At 41.3% G+C, this 18,758-nt stretch overlaps 1 protein-coding gene across 3 annotated transcripts in view; it reads left to right on the forward strand.

Annotated features, from left to right (window-relative positions):
- The window catches only part of PRDM15 (PR/SET domain 15), a 391,258-nt gene that overhangs the window by 279,791 nt on the left and 92,709 nt on the right, over positions 1-18,758 (forward strand). For 2 of the 3 annotated variants that reach the window (XM_030203815.1, XM_030203816.1), the window contains exons 18-19: positions 10,222-10,341; positions 13,310-13,441. In XM_030203815.1, coding sequence (XP_030059675.1) covers positions 10,222-10,341; positions 13,310-13,441 — 252 coding nt within the window. The remainder of the gene's footprint in view (positions 1-10,221; positions 10,342-13,309; positions 13,442-18,758) is intronic. The other variant, XM_030203817.1, reaches the window with a different exon arrangement.

Genomic DNA, 18,758 nt, shown 5'->3' on the forward strand with positions numbered 1-18,758 from the left:
AGGATCTTTCAAAGCGGATTGCTCAGATAATTCTAAGCCTGCGCTAAAGAGCATTTCAGTTCCTGCACCAAAGCTGGCGGCTTTTGTGGGTGGATCCAGTCCCATAAAGGAAGCCCATGCACTTGCTGTAGCATAGAAAGTTACTGGTCATTCATCAAGCAAGTAAGCAGATGGGTCTCTAGAACACTACAGCATCCCAGTAACTGTGAATCAGACTCAGGTGACTGGGCTTGTGGACACTGGCTCTAGCATTACTTTGTTATGACCCGAGCTAGTGCCGAAAGATGCTATTGTACCAGGGCGCACTGCAAGAGGTAGTGTTAGCCAATGGATCTGGAGAGACTGTACCCATTGTTCGAGTATTCCTGGATTGGGGTGCTAAGCCTGGATACAGAGAAGTAGTAATAATGAAAAACATGCCTGTGCCAATGCTGCGTGGGACCGACATGGGTCCAATGAACATTACCCTTGATAGCGGAGTCAGCATTTCCACTATGGTGACCCATAGTCAGGCCCGGGCAGACCAACGAGCAGAAGTAGCAGAGAATACCTCTCCAGTTCCAGATGATCATGATCTGGAGCTGGAGAGGTGATCTCTGCTACTTCTGGTCCAGGTGGAACAAGCAGACCAGGCAGCAGGAGGAGGCACTCCAGTGCTTCCAGCAGCACCAGTTCCTGAAGTGACCAGGGCCATGAGTATGGAACAGCCTGACAACTGTCATACCTATTGAGCAGGCTGTTGATCCTGATTTGTCAGAGCCATCAGCAGAGACCCTTCCAGATATGGATACTGATATAGGACAGATACATGCTTTTCAGGAATCACATACACCACTGAAGCAGAGTGCCTATTGAATATCTGCTCAGGTGGAGAAGCATATGACGCAGGAGATTGATGAGATGCTATCCCTAGGTGTAATAAAGAAGTCTCATAGTCCCTGGGCTTCTCCTGTAGGTAGTTCTTGTCCCTAAGAAATATGGCAAAACTCACTTCTGTGTAGATTACAGGAGGCTGAATGAATGTACTGTATCTGACGCCTATCCAGTGCCCTGGATGGATGAGTCGCTAGATCATTTATCTGGGGCCCAGTAGACCACAATGGACCTTAGAGGTACTAGCAGATCCCCCTAACAGCTGCTGCTCAGAAGTGATCAGCATTTATTACTCCATTTGGCCTTTATGAATTTACTGTGATGCCATTTGGAATGAAAAATGCCCCAGTACGTTCTAGTGCTGGGTGAATCAGCTGTTAGATGGACTTCAGGAGTATGCTAGGGCTTATCTTGATGACATTGCTGTGTACAGTCAGATTTGGGATGACCACCTGATCCATTTAAGTGGAGTGCTGGACCGGATCAGGGAGGCTCACCTGTCTATCAAGCCCAGCAAATGTCAGATGGGGATGGCAAAAGTTCAGTATTTAGGGCACAGAGTGGGAGGTGGACAGCCAAAGCCTGAGCCAGCTAAGATGGAAGCTATCCTGAGTTGTCCCACTCCCCAAACTAAAAAGCAAGTATTGGCCTTCCTTGGAACAGTGGGGTATTACAGAAAGTTTGTGCCTCACTGTAGCACCATAGCCAAGCCTCTGACTGACCTAACTACAAAGAGACTGCCTCGAATCATTGCTTGGTTGCCAGAATATGAAGAGGCCTTTAAAGCATTAAAGACTACATTAGCTACCGCTCCAGTGCTGGCTGCACCAGATTACCATCAAAGAATTGTGGTACAGACTGATGCCTCAACATATGGCATTGGGGCTGTACTCAAGTCAAGTGAATGGCAGAGGGGAGGAGCATCCCATTGTGTACCTGAGTCACAAGCTCCTTGACAGAGAGGTAGCATATGCCACAATTGAGAAAGAATGTCTGGCCTTAGCGTGCACCCTTAAGAATCTGCAACTGTATCTGTATGGGCGAGACTTTACTGTCATCACAGATCACAATCCATTGGTCTGGCTTAAAAGAATCTCTGGAGAGAATTGGAAGATACTCTGGTGGAGCCTGTACCTGCAGATGTACAACTTCACCATACAGCACCGGAAGGGCAGTGAACACGGAAATATTGATGGACTCTCCAGAAAGGAAGAGCCAAAACCGCCCTGACAGTGAACTGTCAAGACCCGGGGAAGGTGTTGCAAAACAGGGAATTTCAGGGAATTTTTCTGCTTGTAAATTATATAGCTATTGTTTATGTGCATTTCCTTTGGCCAGCAGGTGGTGGCTGGCTGGCTGTTGTTTGTAAAGTTGTTACAGAACTGTCAGGTTTTTTTGTTACAAAAAGCTGTGAAGAAATGTTTTTTAAGTTTCAGATAAGGGAGTGGAAAGAGAAGGTTCTCTTTTCCTGAGACCGTGTGAACAGTTAGATTTCATAATCTGTGAACAGCTATATCTTGTTCCTGAACTCCCCTGGTACTATTTAGGTAGTAGATAAATGTTTAGATATATAACAACATAAGAGTAGCCATACTAAGTCAGCCAATGGTCCATCTAGCCCAGTATCCTGTTTTCCAAACAGTGGCCTAGCCAGGTCACAAGTACCTGGCAGAAACCCAATTATCAGCAACGTTCCATGCCACCAATCCTGGGGCAAGCAGTTGCTTCCCTATGTCTGTCTCAATAGCAGACTATGGACTTTCCTCCAGGAATTTGTCCAAACTTTTTTTAAACCCAGATATACTAACCGCTATTACTACATCCTCTGGCAAAGAGATCCAGAGCTTAACAATTCGTTGAGTGAAAAAATATTTCCTCCTATTTGTTTTAAAAGTATTTCCATATTTCCTCGAGTCTTTGTACTTTTGGAAAGAGTAAAAAATCGATTTAGTGAAATGAGACTTGATATACTGCCTTTCTGTGGTTTTTGTAACTGCATTCAAAGTGGTTTACATAGTATATACAAGTACTTATTTGTACCTGGGGCAATGGAGGGTTAAGTGACTTGCCCAGAGTCGCAAAGAGCTGCAGTGGGAATTGAACCCAGTTCCCCAGATCGTCCACTGCACTAACCACTAGGCTATTCATCCACTTCTATTCGTTATACACCACTCAGGATTTTGTAGACCTTAATCATGTCATCCGTCTCTTTTCTAAGCTGAAGAGCCCTATCCTCTTCAGCCTTTCCTCATATGAAAGAAGTTCCATCCCCTTTATCATTTTGGTTGCTCTTTTTTGAACCTTTTCTAATTCCACTATATATTTCTTGAGATACGGCGACCAGAACTGAATGCAGTACTCAAGGTGCAGTCGCACCATGGAGGGATACAAAGGCATTATAGTGTTTTCGGTCTTATTCACCATCCCTTTCCTAATAATTCCTAACATCCTGTTTGTTTGTTTGTTTGTTTGTTTGTTTTTGGCTACTGCCACACACTAAGAAGAAAATTTCAGCGTTTTATCTACAATGACACCTAGATCTTTTTCTTGAGTGCAGACCCCCCCAGGGTGGACCCTAGCATTAGGTAACTATGATTCGGATTATTCATTCCAATGTGTATCACCTTGCATTTGTCCACATTAAATTTCATCTGCCATTTGGATGCCCAGTCTTCAAATTTCCTAAGGTCTTCCAGCAATATTTCATAGTCTGTACATGTTTTAGCCACCTTGAATAGTTTTGTGTCATCTGCAGATTTAATCACCTCACTCATCATTCCAATTTCCATTTCATTTATAAATATGTTAAGTAGTTTTAAATTTATCCATATTCAGTTATCTGTTATTGCCTGTTCTTTTCTACCTGTTTATATGATTTACTGTTCTATTCTGGCAGTAAAGATTTTTTTTTTTTTTTTAGTTTAATGACTCTGCTTGTCTGGACTGACTAAGAATCCTGGTGGTTTGTGTGTTGGGTCTGTGAGTGCTTTCTAGGAACTGTGGGACCATTGGGAGTGTGTACCCAATAACCTAGAAATCACCAGGGATAATTTGAGAGCAGGAGACTCACCTAGAGGCGTTTGGGACCCAGTTGGTGGGAGGAGGGTGCTAGTGTAGAGCACATGGACTGGTGCAGGCGGACCTCAGCTGTGCTGGGGATAGACCCTCTAAGTGTCCGCAGGGTTAGCCCCAGGTGAGTGGATAGGCATTTCATCACACATAGAGGATTCTTCTAAAAGTTGTCTATTTTAATATATGCTTCGGTCTCTCAGAAGCATGGTTTTGTTCTCATGCTAATTATATTCTCTGACCTGTTTTCCTCTAGTAGCCTCTTCATCGATCATAGTGGATATTCATCTTACAGTGTTACAGTTTCTAAATCTAGTTCACTAGATCAATACATTTAAAACATTATCCAGTAAGGCCAACTAAAGGTTGTCTTCATACTATATATGCTGTTCAAGATATCTAGGGGCTTAATAACCAAAACAATTGCCCCATACTTCACTGTTTTTGTATTAAGAAATGAAGAAAAATAAATGACTGAGGACTGTGCAGGTTACTCTCCTGTTAAACACCCAAATGTATGGGCTGCATAAGCAAATACATGGATGATCCTCTGTACTTTACTAATCCTATTGCGTTTTCATAATAGTGATTCATTATGGGTATAGAAAACAACACTGGTTTCAGATGTATCCAGTTAGCTGCATTGATTGTCTCTGAACATTGCAGGAACAGTAAAGACAGTCTCCTAAAGGAAGATGTCTAAGGACTACATCTCTCCAATATGTAGTAAATGAGGTCAGCACTTGATTGAACTTCTGGGTATTAAGGGCACTCTAGGTCCTCAAATGTAAAGTCATGCTATAAGAAGCTGACTACATGAGATGGCTCAACAACCATAAAAGCTGTCTAGAATTGGAAAAAAAAAGTGTTAATGGCTCTAGCAATTGTTCAGTGTCTCAACACATAGTATTTATCCTGATGTCAAAAGAATTACAGCACCAGCGATTGATAAATTGTATCCTATCTAAGGACAGTTGTTTTACTCCAGTATTTCGGTATACAGAGAAAGAACAGGGAATTTTATTTTCTCCTGCGATATTTGGACATCAGATATCAGCACACAGTTCTGCTTTCTTTTGATTTCGATCTAAGATTGTTACTGTGTACTTCATTATGTTTGACTTCAAAATCATGAGTGTTTACACCAAGTACAATCACATTAGTGACCTATCTTCCTCAGGGTGCACTATCTTTAGCTTCATATTTGAACTGTTGGAGAATTTTAGGCTAAACTTTGACGAATGCCTCTTCATGCCTTCCAAATTACTATGACTACCTTGCAGCCTTTATTTTTTTTAGTAAACATTGGCAGATCCCACTTGCAGCCAGTATATAGGAGATCATGAAATCTCTCTGTTACTGTACAATTACCACTTTTAATGGTCACATTCTTTTTCTCATTAATTGGCCACATGAGCACTATTTCTTATTCTGCCTCAGGCATGACTTCACATGACAGTTCCACTGGAGCTTCACGTATCAATGTCATTGTCACGAAACGCCTAGCTACCCGCCTGTGGTTACCCTGTGGCCAGAGGGTCTGTCCCCAGCACAGCTCAGGTCCACCTGCAGCTGCCGCTTGTGCTCTACACTAGCACCCTTCTCCCACCAATTGGGTCACAACTGGCTCTGGGCAATTCTCCCGCTCTCCAATTATCCCCAGTGATTTCTAGGTTACTGGAGCCACACTCCCAATGGTCCCACTGTTCCCAGAAAGCACTCATAGACCCAACACACAAACCACCAGGATTCTTTATCAGTCTAGACAAACAGGGCAAACAAACAATTATGTTTGTTCTCTTAAAAACAAATATTGAACAATGGAACAAAGTAGCGCAAATAGCAAACAATAACAGGTAACTGAAATACGGATAAATTATAACACTATATACTGTCTAAACAGTACCTGGGAAGGTCAGGACATATAATTCACTGAGCCTCAGCAAAGAGATCTGTCTCTCTTTCCTCCTGAGCTAAGACTGAAGCAACAACTGCTGGGTAATTTCAAACTCCAGGCCAATCAGATCCCAGTTAACAAGATTTCAAATATATACTTCTTTTTGCTTCCTGTTTGTGTCAAGCTAAAGAAAAAAAAAAACACTCAACTCTCTGTAACAGCTTTACAGCAAAGAAACACCACCTGCTGGCCAAATCGGATAAATATAATTCCTAACATAATCAATGCAGGAAAATATCCAATACATTTTATTTATTTATTACATTTGTACCCCACGCTTTCCCGCTCATCGCAGTCTCAATGCGGCTTACATAGTAACAAGAGAATACAATCTGTAGTATCAGAATCAACAAAGGAGGTATATGGTGGGACACATGAACAAGGAGTAAATGGGATAGAAGAGGTGTGAGAGAAAGGATAGGGATAAGTAAGGAGGTGGGGCGATAAAGGAGAAGTTAGGACGAGCATGGAGGGTAAGAAGATTGGTAGGAGATGTTTTCTGAGTCATTGTTATTAATGGTTAGTTGAACCGGTAAATTGATGTATTGCTTATGTTTGCTTATGGTATGTCAAGTCATTCAGGTAAACCTGTTTGAATAGATTGGTTTTCAATAGTTTCCTAAAGGGAAGATATTCACTAATTGACCGAATGTATCTGGGTAGATCATTCCAGAGTTGGGATCCCAGATAGGGGAAGTTAGATGCATGGTAGGTCTTGTACTTTAGACCTTTGCAATTGGGAAGGTGCAGGTTAAGGTATGATCGTGAAGATGTTGACATGTTTCTGGTCGGAAGGTTTAATAGATTGACCATGTAACTTGGTGATACTCCATGTATGATCTTGTGGATTAGTGTGATGGCCTTAAAGTTGACTCGTTTTCTAATAGGGAGCCAATGAAGTTTCATACGGAGAGGTGTTGCACTTTCGAATCTAGGTTTCCCATAAATAAGTCTAGCTGCCGTGTTCTGGGCAGTCTGAAGTTTTTTCATGATTTGGGCTTTACATCCAACGAAGATACTATTACAGTAATCAGCGTGGGTGAGTACCGTGGATTGTACCAAGCTATGGAAGGTATTCAGTGGGAGATAAGGCTTCACACGTTTCAACATCCACATCATATTGAACATTTTCTTCGTGATGGATATTGCGTGGTCTTCAAGGGATAAGTATTTATCCAATGTAACTCCAAGGACTTTCAAATTGTTGGATGTAGGAATTGTAACATCAGGAGTGGTGAGAGTAGATGGATGGAATGTGGAATAGTGGGAAGAGAGGATTAGACATTGAGTTTTGTCTTAGTTTAGTTTCATTTTGAAAGCGTTGGCCCAAGAAGTTAGGATATTCATACCATTAGTTATTTATTTACAGGCTTAAAACACTGTTTCTTCACAGTCACGTATTGTGTAACTGTTGGTAATGCAGTTACCATTTACTTTTTGTCTCAAATGATCACTTTGATTTTGAAACATCCAGGGCAATCTTAGAATATAATTGCATTTTTTCATCCTTTTACCTCTCCACATCTTACTAGTGGCAGATTCTTCTAACAAAGACTGGAGGTTGCATCAAACATTATATACGACCCATAGTACTTAGATGTGATGGAGTAAATGCTAGCCATCAGTCTGTGGGAATTAAGGGCCATTCATTTGGCTCCTTGTACTTTTCGCAACAATTTGACAACTCACATGATTCATATAGAATTGGACAATCACTCTCCAAGTTTTATGTCATTAACTAGATTGCAATTGGACCATCCATTTTCAGACACTGGTATTCACCTTCCATAGAACTGATCCAGCCCTTTCTTAATGTGAAATGTCACTGATTTATTTCAAGGTGGCTCAATCACAAAACAGCAAAGTACTACCATGGGTATTTCTGTTAACCTGGACTCAGAAATGGCTGTATGCCTACCATCCAATGCCTTTAAAAAAAGAAAAGAAAATTAATGATAATGAAAGAGCACAATGAAATGGGTGCTTCAGCATGCATCCTTTTCTCTACTCAGTTTTAACCATGACATCTGTGGTCCCAGTGTTATTTTTCATAGCGCTGTATCAGCCGATTTCTTGTCAATAGTACCTAGTATTATACCACCAACCCAACGGATCCACCTTTACTGAGGTTTTTCAAACCTCACCCTAACAATAGGGCTCATATGTTATTTATGATGACTTATGCTGTTTTTTTCTCCGAACGTGTGTCGTGCCCTTCTTGTGGCACAGTCATCACAAATCTGTTATCTACTTTGAAATGGCAGTATTTAACTTTCTCGTATGAGATATGTCACCTGAACCTGAGCACTTCAGTGTTTCTCAGCTGTTGGGTACATTTACTTGTCTCTCCAATAGTGGATTCTCTTTCCCTTTCTAAATGGATATTTAGATACCCTTTTCACTATTCCATTCTTCCATGCCTTATATTCCTATTATTCATCAGCTGTTTACACAAGCAAGACCTCTTCTATCTCTGGCCCCAGTATGTCCTCATGCTGTAGTTTGGGACCTCATTCTATTGCTGAATATCCTTAAAGATGCTCTTTTGATTCTTCTAATCATTTGTTTGGCATACTTGACTAGAGGAAGCAATTTTCCAGTAAACATTGCATCACAATGCTCTATTTCTCTCGTTCACAAACTACTGTAATATGGAAAATATACACATATTTTGCAATATACAATACTTCTTCACATACATCTGAAGTTTCTACCTAAGATTATTTTTCTCCATTCCATCTCAACCATTATTTTCTTTTACCAGTATTCTGCAAAGTGCCATATACTAGTGCAGATCACAGACAATTCCACACATTGCTCTGTTCTTGAGCTCTTTCTATATAATTGGCTTGTACTAATTCCTCTCACCGAATGTCTTAGTTATTTCTTTCATTTTCTGCAAAGTGTCCTTTGTCTCTATACACTGCGAATTACATCTTTTTCAACTAAGAGCAGAGTGGATATTTTCACCCCCTTCCAAACCCTACAGATCACATCATCTCGTCTGAGAGCTAGGTCTGGTACGAAAGCTCTTTTCTGAAACACTGCGCCACTAGACAATTCTATAGCAGACATGTGGGCATTGTTACATATCTTACAAAACATTACTCATTTCATTTCATGCTGCCTCTTCAGCAGATTCTGTTTTGCAACAACTGTTTTATTTCATTGGTTGGAGGCATCAACTCACCACCTCCTCCAATTCCAGGAAACAGTCCTATTATTACATTTATTAAGTTTGGCATTCATATTTGGACAATTCCTCGTTATAGCTTGGGAGTCTTCAGCTGTGTGGCTAGATGATCTCACTGTCCATGGAGAAGAAATAGTTGCTTACCTGTAATGGTAGTTCTCCTTGAACAGTAGATCATATAGAGGCATATTTTCAAAGTACTTATCCTTCCAAAGTTCCATAGAAACCTATGGAACTTTGGAAGGCTAAGTGCTTTGAAAATATGCCTCATAGCCACACAGACCCACCTACCCACCCAGAGTTGCCACCAGCTTCAGGATTAACTGAGGCTGGAACGTTTGTATGAAGATATAGGAATGCAGGGACATTAGCAGTCAGCTCTTTTGAATTTTCTGTGCTTTATAAAGGCCAGGTCGGTAACATCACTGTGATGTTACTTCAGCTGTGTGGCTAGATGATCTACTGGCCAAGGAGAACTACCATTACAGGTAAGCAACTATTTTTTACCAAGAACAGTGACATTTCCTCTATTGCAAGATTGCAACATCCCTAACCCTCCTCCCCAGTTTATAAGCTGAGGAGACACGTGGGCAATATTTTCTCAGTGACATTAAAGAGGAGGTTTAGTTCATTGAAATGTAATTGTTTTCAGAAATTCTAATATTTTCTGTCCTCCATTGCTTTCTTCTTAATGAATTTAATGAAATACTCCAAATTATTATACAATTAAATATTCTTAGCAAAGAAAAGTCATCCTATTTAGCAGTGATCTCCCTTTCATTCCTCACAATAGAAAGTATATCAAAACACAATACAAGTATTTGTGATCCCAGTGGTTTCTTCATACAGCCAGAATCCCTGTTATGAGCATTCCTCATGTTAAGGCTGTTTGTAGTTGGCCTCAGGTGGAAAGATCTTTATCAGCACAGGACAGACTTTTAGAAAGTTCACTGTATGGGCACAGGCTGTTGCATTCCTGTTGTGGACACTTCAGGCCAGAAGATATCATTTCTGCAGATTTCCCATTGTGGGCGAGAAAAGGTTTCACACTTGGAAGTTGACTTCTTGATTTGTGGAGCTCCTTTGTTCTCAGGCACGTTTTTCTCTGTTACATGTCCATGCCTTTCAGGTGTGAAGAGTCATACATGCAACCAGTGCAGCAAATCCTTTGCCAGAAAGGACATGCTGAAGGAACACATGAGAGTGCATGACAATATTCGGGAGTACCTGTGTGCGGAGTGTGGGAAAGGTGAGTGAGTTGTGCCAGGCTCTCACTGCTACTCTTCTCTTGATGATGAGAGCAAATTTACAAGCCATGTACCTGGGTAAGTATCGATGTGTCCAAGTAAATTGGCTCTCAGAAAATTGCTTAGCCTTTACCCAGCTAAAAGTTCATACCCAAATTAACAGTGCACGCGCTTTTAACTGGTTAAAAAATAGGCAGGCCCTAGGGCCATCTTTAATTCAGGGTATGAATTTACATTTTCATATCTATGCGCTGTTGGACCAATAGTCAAAACTACTTATCAAGGTAACAGCGCTGACTGGGCCATATTCAAAATAGAGGCTGATCAAAACTGAGGATTTTTTCAGTTCCACATGAAATAGCTTTTTTCTGAAACTGCCACCAAAACTGTCTGAAAGTTTTTGACCAAAACTGAAACTGCAGCCAAAACTCATTGCCTGGTTTCGGCTGAAACTGAAAAAATTACGTTTGGTTGTGTGAATGTGAACCAGTGAAGGTCAGTTGGCGTCATAACTCCACAGAGAGGCAAATTCCTAAGGAGCTTATCATCGCAAATTTACAGGTTTAAATTCCTGCTAAAAATTTGTGTTAAAAGCATTTATTTGGAGCACTCTGTTTAGTATATAAACTACTGTGCAAGATCATAACTACATTACTTGAAATCGCAGTACAGAAAAAAGAAAGATACAAAGAGTAGGTCCCCCTCCCCCAGACTACTTTACAATTCCTATAGTCTGGTGGTGTAGTCAGGGCAGGAATGATGTCTCAGTCGTGGCAGCCATTTGAGAGGAGAGCCGGAATGGGCAAGAGAAACTGAAGATCACTCCTGCCCCAGCTACACCCCTAAACCACCAGAGACTGTAGGATATGTTCAGGGGACCTACAGGTAGGCAGAGGGAGGCACTTGAGAGGTCCAGGAGGAAGGGTAACTTCTGTTTTGGGGGCAGGAGGATGGAGACAAATGAAAAAAAGCACAAACATTCGGCCTCCACCGAACACACAGTCATTTTCAGCAAAAATCAAAAACGTACTGAAAATTAAAATAAGCTTTCAGCCAAAACTGAAACCAGGCAGAAAAAGGATTTGGGACTGGTTTCAGCGCTGTAACCAAAATTCAGTCTGTCTCTAATTCAAAAACTACTTATCCAGGTAACAGCGCTGACTGGGACCATCTATGGGTTTCAGTGGCATTATCTGGTTATTGCTGCTGAAAATCATTGTAGACCACCCTGGTGCTATCCAAATAGCACAAGAACAGTCTGGGGGTGGAGCAGCAATTTATTTATTGACTGATCCAAATAGCTATGAATTGTAAAACAGCTGTCCCAAGTGTTCTGGATATTGGCACTGAATTTTGCACTAATATCCATGTATTGACTGGTGCTGTATATTCAGGTGTAGAAGTTTAAATGCCCCTGCCGGCATTTATTAGAAACGCCAACCACAGATTTTGCCTGTGGGTAGATTTTTCTCAAAAAAGATTGAGGCAATATTTAAACTCTGATTTTTGAGAAAAATCTACCTGTATGCAAAGTAGTACATTTCTGCAGTTACTTGTGTTTTGAAAGAAGAATGTACACTCATAGTTTTCTCTTAAAACCGGGATTTTGCATAATTGCAGGTAGCTGTGAAAATTTTCTCTTGAGATCAAACCAACTGATATTCAAAGCAATTTAAACAGGAGCAGTTCCTGGGGCTTGTTTGGGGCTAATCATGAATATTCAGTGGCACTTCACCAGAGAGTATCATTAAATACTGCAGTCAGCATCTAAGCCTTAACTGGCTAATTTTTGAGTGGTCTGGGGGCAGAGTCTGCACTTATGTAGTTAAGTGCTGATATTCAGCACTTAACTACATAAATTGGGCCGCCTAAAAGGCTGTTCTAGCTTTAACCATATGGGGTTAATTGCCTGGATATTCACTGCTGGTGTCTGGACATGGCCTGGCATTGAATGTCTGGGAATGAATCTGTACCTTTCTTATTCTGCTCTCATAAGGGAGGCATCATGCACATATATTGCTTCTTATACATTAGTCATCAGGGTTGTGCATAGCCTCCCTGTTTACTTTTTGGCTTTTATTTATTGGGGGAGGGGAAGAGGAGTGGTGCATAGCCCTACAGGGAGGAGATTATTGCTAATATATTTAGTGGATTTAAGTTTAAACCCCTTCAACGTCTGTCATGTGCCATGGACAAGTCACCCTTCCCCTTCTTCTCTACTTGTCCAGCTGTAGTGGGTTGGTAACCAAACTGTTCCTTTCCTTTCTCCTCTTCTGAAGCCTTCATGCAGGTTGGGTGTCAGGATTATACTTCCAGCACTATCCGCTCTAAAGATGTATGTCTGTTAGGGAGTAAATTGTAAAGCACAGAGCATTTTTTTAAATAAAGTACAGTATTAAATCCAAGCTATTACTGCTGTCCTGTCCTATGCAACGACCTTTTATTTTAGCAGTGTGAAAGCAGTCCACAGTTCTTTTCTAGTTTAGGTATGGACTAACCACTAGGAATAAATACAACACCTTGCTCTCTCTCCACCCCTTCTTTCCCTGTCTGTTCCCTACCCCATCCTAGTGTTTCATGTGATAAAATGATTAGAACAATTTTATGTAAAACTTGTAAGCCACTTTGTTGTGGTGGACAAGAAAGCTAGTATAGCAAATACACAAAGTCTGAGATTGCAACCACAGAACCCTCAGCTCTCAGCCTGCAAGAGAGCAGGAAGTAGAGCAAAAAATGGAATTCAGGCTTTTCTGTCTGTGAGCATTTTCATTATCACAATATTCTAGCACCTCATTCAGGATATTTTGATTCACTGTAGAGTTTCTATGTTATACCTGTATGGGGGCCTTTCCATAGACATTCCCTGTAACTCTTAACATGTGCGGCTTGTACTGATGTGCTGCAGGATGCAGGGGTTGAGACTGCACATGGCCTAAAGTTCTCTGCTTGCATTCCCCTCCCCCCATGCAGGAATGAAGACAAAGCATGCACTTCGCCATCACATGAAGCTGCACAAGGGGATCAAGGAATATGAATGCAAGGAATGCCATCGCAGGTTTGCTCAGAAGGTCAACATGCTGAAGCACTACAAGAGACACACGGGTGAGAGCGGGCAGGGGAGCACTGCCCCCGTGGCGTCTGGGGAGGGAACCGAAGTCTCAGCCCAAATTCCTGGATGCACTATCAAGGACGAATGTTGTGACGTGCCTGTAGAAAATCCAGCATTGTGATTTGTCAGATGGCATCATGTGACCGTGTGTAAGAATCCATTGTAAAATGGAGGGACTGAGCGAGCTTTCTGATTGACTGAGAGTTTTTTTTTTTGTCATGTGGATATATTTTTATAGCAACACGATTGGGATCTAGATTTGACTCATCGCCATTCCTCATATTCATCTGCCGAGGAATGAACAAATTCTTAATGGTCAAAGCATCTGTCAATCAGAATGCCTGAAGTTCCAAACTTTCATGTTAGAATATATTCATACCACAACTATGATTTCTTTCCTTTGCAGTTTTCTTCTATTCCTTTGGGCTTGCAGCTCAATTGGATTCAACTGTTGTTGGGCTATGGTGCAGTGAGCCTTCATTCACAGCTACCCAGGGCTTTTAACCCTTCCCTCCTCACCCTGTCTAGCTCAGCCATTACAGCAACAGTCCTTGGTTGGGGCCAGAAACTACAGCTTCCTCTAGAACCTGCCTAATATAGACTGAGTCTGACCAGTGTGTACTGCTATTACATAATGGCTGGGACTTCTCCAGTATGTCCCCAGGGCTGCGAGAGCTGCTATTGCAACATCCCCAGCTCTGGCCAGTCTGAGGAGCAGAAATCAAGTTCAGGAATCAAACCCAGATCTCTGCATGCCGTGTGTTGCGTTCACCACCAGGGCACTGACACATCCTTAAATATCTTGGGAAACATTTGTCTCACATGGGGTTAATTTTTATAACAGGGCACCTACATAGAAAAGGCACATAAGCAAATGCATTGCATCTCTTTTATAAAGGCAACATATGATGTCATCATGGATAGTACATTGAAATCTCATGCTTAGTGTATGGCACTAGCCAACAAGCGAGAAAAATGTCAGACATTAATAGGAAAGAAATAGAGAATATCATAATGCCTCTGTATCGCTGCAAAATGTGACCACACCTTCAGTACTCTGTGCAGTTCTGGTCACCACATCTCAAAAAAGAAACAGCATAATTATAAATCAAGGGCGACCAAAATGATAAAGGGGATGGAATTACTCCCCTATGAGGAAAGGCAAACAAGGATAGGGCTCCAGCTTGGAAAAGAGATGGCTATGGGGAGATATGATAGAGGTCCACAAAATCCTGAGTAGAGGAGTGTTTACTCTTTCAAACAGTACAAAGACCAAGGGACATGCCAGGTACAGGTACTTATGACCTGGATTGGCCACTGTTGGAAGCAGGATACTGGGCTGGATGGACCATTGGTCTGACCCAGTATGGTTGTTCTTATGTAAGTTGATAAGTAGCACATTTAAACAAAATTGGAGAAAATATTTTTTACATTAGCAAGTAGGATTGAATCAGGCATGCAAGTGGGTGATGTCATCCAATGACACCAGGACAGAACTGTTCTTCCAGAGCTCGGAACTTTAGTGCAAAGTTCTGATCATGCAAGGTCCTTCCCGTGGTCTCCTCAGCTTCCTAATTTTGTTTTTTTTTTCTACTCATTCAGAAGCAAAACAAAGCTCTTCCATGTAGTTTATTCTCTGATGTTTTTTGGTCAAGCCTCTTATAATTCTTTTGTTGTTATGTTGCTTAAATTGGGCTTTTGTTTGTTCCCAAAATGTGGCAGAAAAATCCAGAATTTTGACATGTACATCAAAATTCCTCTTGTGCTTTGGTCCTGAACACAACCAAAAGGACTGCAAACATTGTGCTGGAATGTCATTAAGAGCACTAAGGGATAATCTCAGTCAACCCAGAGAACATCTGAAAACTGAAAAGAAGTTCTTTGAAAGACTTGCAAGAAGGGTTTTTATGCGTAGAAACCATCAACTTCTGCACAGGCCAGTTGAGAATTTTCCATTGAGATGCCTTCAACCTCTCTGCACAGTTGGCCCTAAGAGGCCAGTTGCCAAAAGACAGAGACCCTAGAGGTATTGAGGCTCACAGTACAGCTGTTTCTTGAGTATCTGCAGTCTGGTGAGCAAAGATTGCTTGCATCAACTCCAGCGAGAGCTAGTTAAACGCAAACAGACAAGTGCAGATTCTGTTCTGATCAAAGGAGGCACATGGACTCCCTCTATGTGCACAACCATCAGCACAATTTCAGTGCCTCTTCTGTGGAGCCTTCTGATTCTGTGACCAATTACTTCAGCGAAGAACATTTACCACTGTGCAGTCATCTGTGCGACGCCTACTCCTATGATATCGGAATTGGTTACAGTAGCTGATGAATCTTCTTCATTGACATCTTTTCAGTTGCCTGAACGTTCCTATCTTTAAGATATATTGGATGTTCCCTCTATATCACAGCTTAAGGAACTCCTCTGGTCTTATGCCTCTGCGGAGAGCTTCCTGTTCAGATCTTCTAGTCTCTTTATTGTCATCTTCAGACTTGGAGCATGAACCAGTTCGTTCCCTTCCTCGGTCTTAGGAGTCACTTCTATCTAATGTGGAGGGCCTACTAGGTCCTTTTGATGTACGGCTACCCTCCAGTGATGGCTAAAGAGGTACCATTTCCCCTTCAGCAGGAAACAAAGCCTAGATGAGATGTTTTTGGCCTTTTAAAATACACAGAAGCTCCAAAGACAACAATGGTGGGACCTGTACACATTATGCTCAGTGAGCAAAAATTCCACATATGGCAAAATCCACTCTCTATTCAGCTAGTCTATAAGAATATGAAGTATAAAGTCTAACCATTTTCAGGATTTAATAAAGTCCAATTGTCACACTGTTCAGTAGTTGTGGAAGTAGCGATACAAAAAGCCAAAAACTGCAGAGCTTTTTTAATGCTCCCCTGGCAAAAATTCTAGTTTGATGGACTATATTGGAAAGAAAGTATTTTAGGGAGCTGTGCTGTCTGCAATAGCCACTCACCAGCTCTAGGTGGTGCAATATATGCATACCATATTCCATAAAGTATAACTCTTGTCGTCTCTCTCTACACAAGGTCAGGAGCAGCTAGCCTCCATTCTAGTGGAAGTTGATGATTGTGGCACTCACCTTATCAGGACTGATTATGATTGATTCCTTTGAAACTTCAGTTACAATCTCTGCTTTGGCAACTCGGCCCAATTCGTAATATGGGTGTATGCTTTAGACTTGTGTGAAAACATCCATTCCAAGAGGTAATTCTATATCAGCGTTCCAAGGATAAGAGGGTAAGTAGGTGCCTATTTCAAACCAATTCTGTAAAGAAAAGTAGGCACCTACTTTTCTTTGTAGAGTACTAGTGCAGATGGAAGAAAATATGCCTGCTTTTAAGGTATGATAATTTACACCAGCCCTATAGCTAGTGTAAATGCTCATGGCAAGATATTAGCCAGAACATCTGTAGATGATAGAATACTATAATTTACATGTGTATTTGTGTGCTCCACTCATGCATATGCCCACTGGTAAAATACACACCATCAAATCATGGTGCACTATTTCAGAAGAGGTCTTGTACACAAATAAGTAGCCATAATGCCACCATTTACACATGTTCCCTGCCACCTAAAACTAGGCAGTAGCTTATAGAATTACCCCCCAAGTTAGCAGATGTTTCTTGTACTGGAGACTTGCTCTTTGGGGAGAAAGTTATGGAGAATACGGACATGATTAAAGATCATTGCTCTATGCTTCAGCGTCTCTCAACTGATCAAGACTTCTCATTGGCCACCTCTGCTAGGTGTTCGTCATTCAGATGTGGCTATTATCACCAAAAGAGGTTTTCCTACCAAAAAGAACGATCTGCAGCACCTAAATCTAGACAAAGAGCTCAAAATAAACAGGTACCCTCTATCCAACCTAAGCAGTGGGTGCCTTTTTGACTATGCTCCTTACATATAGTCTCTTCAAAACATTCATCCTGCCCTGGGAACCTGGGTTCATTTTTTTCTAACGGCTTTGCAAAAAATCACCAGGGACATATGGCTCCTTTCCATTATTTGGGATGGTTATTGCTTCAGGTTCTTCAGCTGTCCTCTGGATTGCCCCTTACCAGGGATAAAACCTTCCAGCCAACTAGCTGTGTTGCAGAAGGAGATCCATCTTTTTCTCCAAGTCAATGACATAGCACATGTGCCACCTCAGGAGAGGAATCGAGGGTTCTATTCAAGAAACTTTCTCATTCCAAGAAAGGCAGGAGGTTTATGTCTTATTCTCAGTCTCAAGAACCTCAACCATTAACCTGCTCAAAGAAAAATCAGAATGACCACCCACCATTTCTTCGATTCTTTCTCCATTCAACAAAGGAGACTTGATGAGTACCCTAGATCTCAAAAAGTCATATATGCATATTGTGGGCAATTCTGTAAAGGGCACCAAAGTTTAGGTGCCAAGATGCAGTGTGCTAAGCGCTAATTCTATTATGACATCTGGGTGCCCAGAATACTAGCGAAAGTCGGCATATATGTGCCAATAATTAGATGTGCCCACTTATGCAATGTCAAAAATAGCAAATGTAAATGAATGCGCCTAAATGCAGCACTAATGCATAACTTACAGTATTCTGTACGTTATCCCCGGATTCTATATAGCATGACTTAAGTTGCGTGTGCAAATACAGTCGTATTCTGTATTTGCATGCATAACTAATTAGTTAACAAGCCAATCAGCACTATTAACTACCAGTTAAGCAGTTATTGACACTAATTGGTGTTAGAATTTATGCCCAAAACTGTCTAAGCATATTCTATAACGTGATGCGCATAAATTCTAAGCCGCATAGTTCAAAAAGGGGGCATGGAATGGTTGTGGGCATTTTAAAATCTATGCGCGTTGCTATAGAATACATCCGGTCCGTGCCTAATTTAGGCACTGGGATTTACACCAGGTTTTACTTGGCGTAACTGTCCATGACAAACTGTAGTCGTGTGGATGGGCGCTCAACATATTCTATAAACCACATGGAAATTTAGGCTTATTCTATAAAGTATGCCTAAATTAAGGCATATTTTATAGAATACGCTTAAGCATATTTCATTTTGGCAGTTTTTTAGGCATGATATATAGAATCTAGTCCTATATATGTAAATGTGCAACCTGCCTAACCCTACCCTTATGTACGCCCCTTTGCATTTATGCACCGAGTTGTACACCTACGTTAGAGAACAGCACTGATTGTGTGGCTAGAACTTAAGTGTGTAACTAACAATCATGCACGTAAATTCTACTATTCTACAATTTATGCATGTAATTGGCGTCTAACTTTAGGTAACCTGTTACAGAA

The sequence above is a fragment of the Microcaecilia unicolor genome, chromosome 5 (assembly GCF_901765095.1).
Source record: "Microcaecilia unicolor chromosome 5, aMicUni1.1, whole genome shotgun sequence".
Classification (NCBI taxonomy): domain Eukaryota; kingdom Metazoa; phylum Chordata; class Amphibia; order Gymnophiona; family Siphonopidae; genus Microcaecilia; species Microcaecilia unicolor.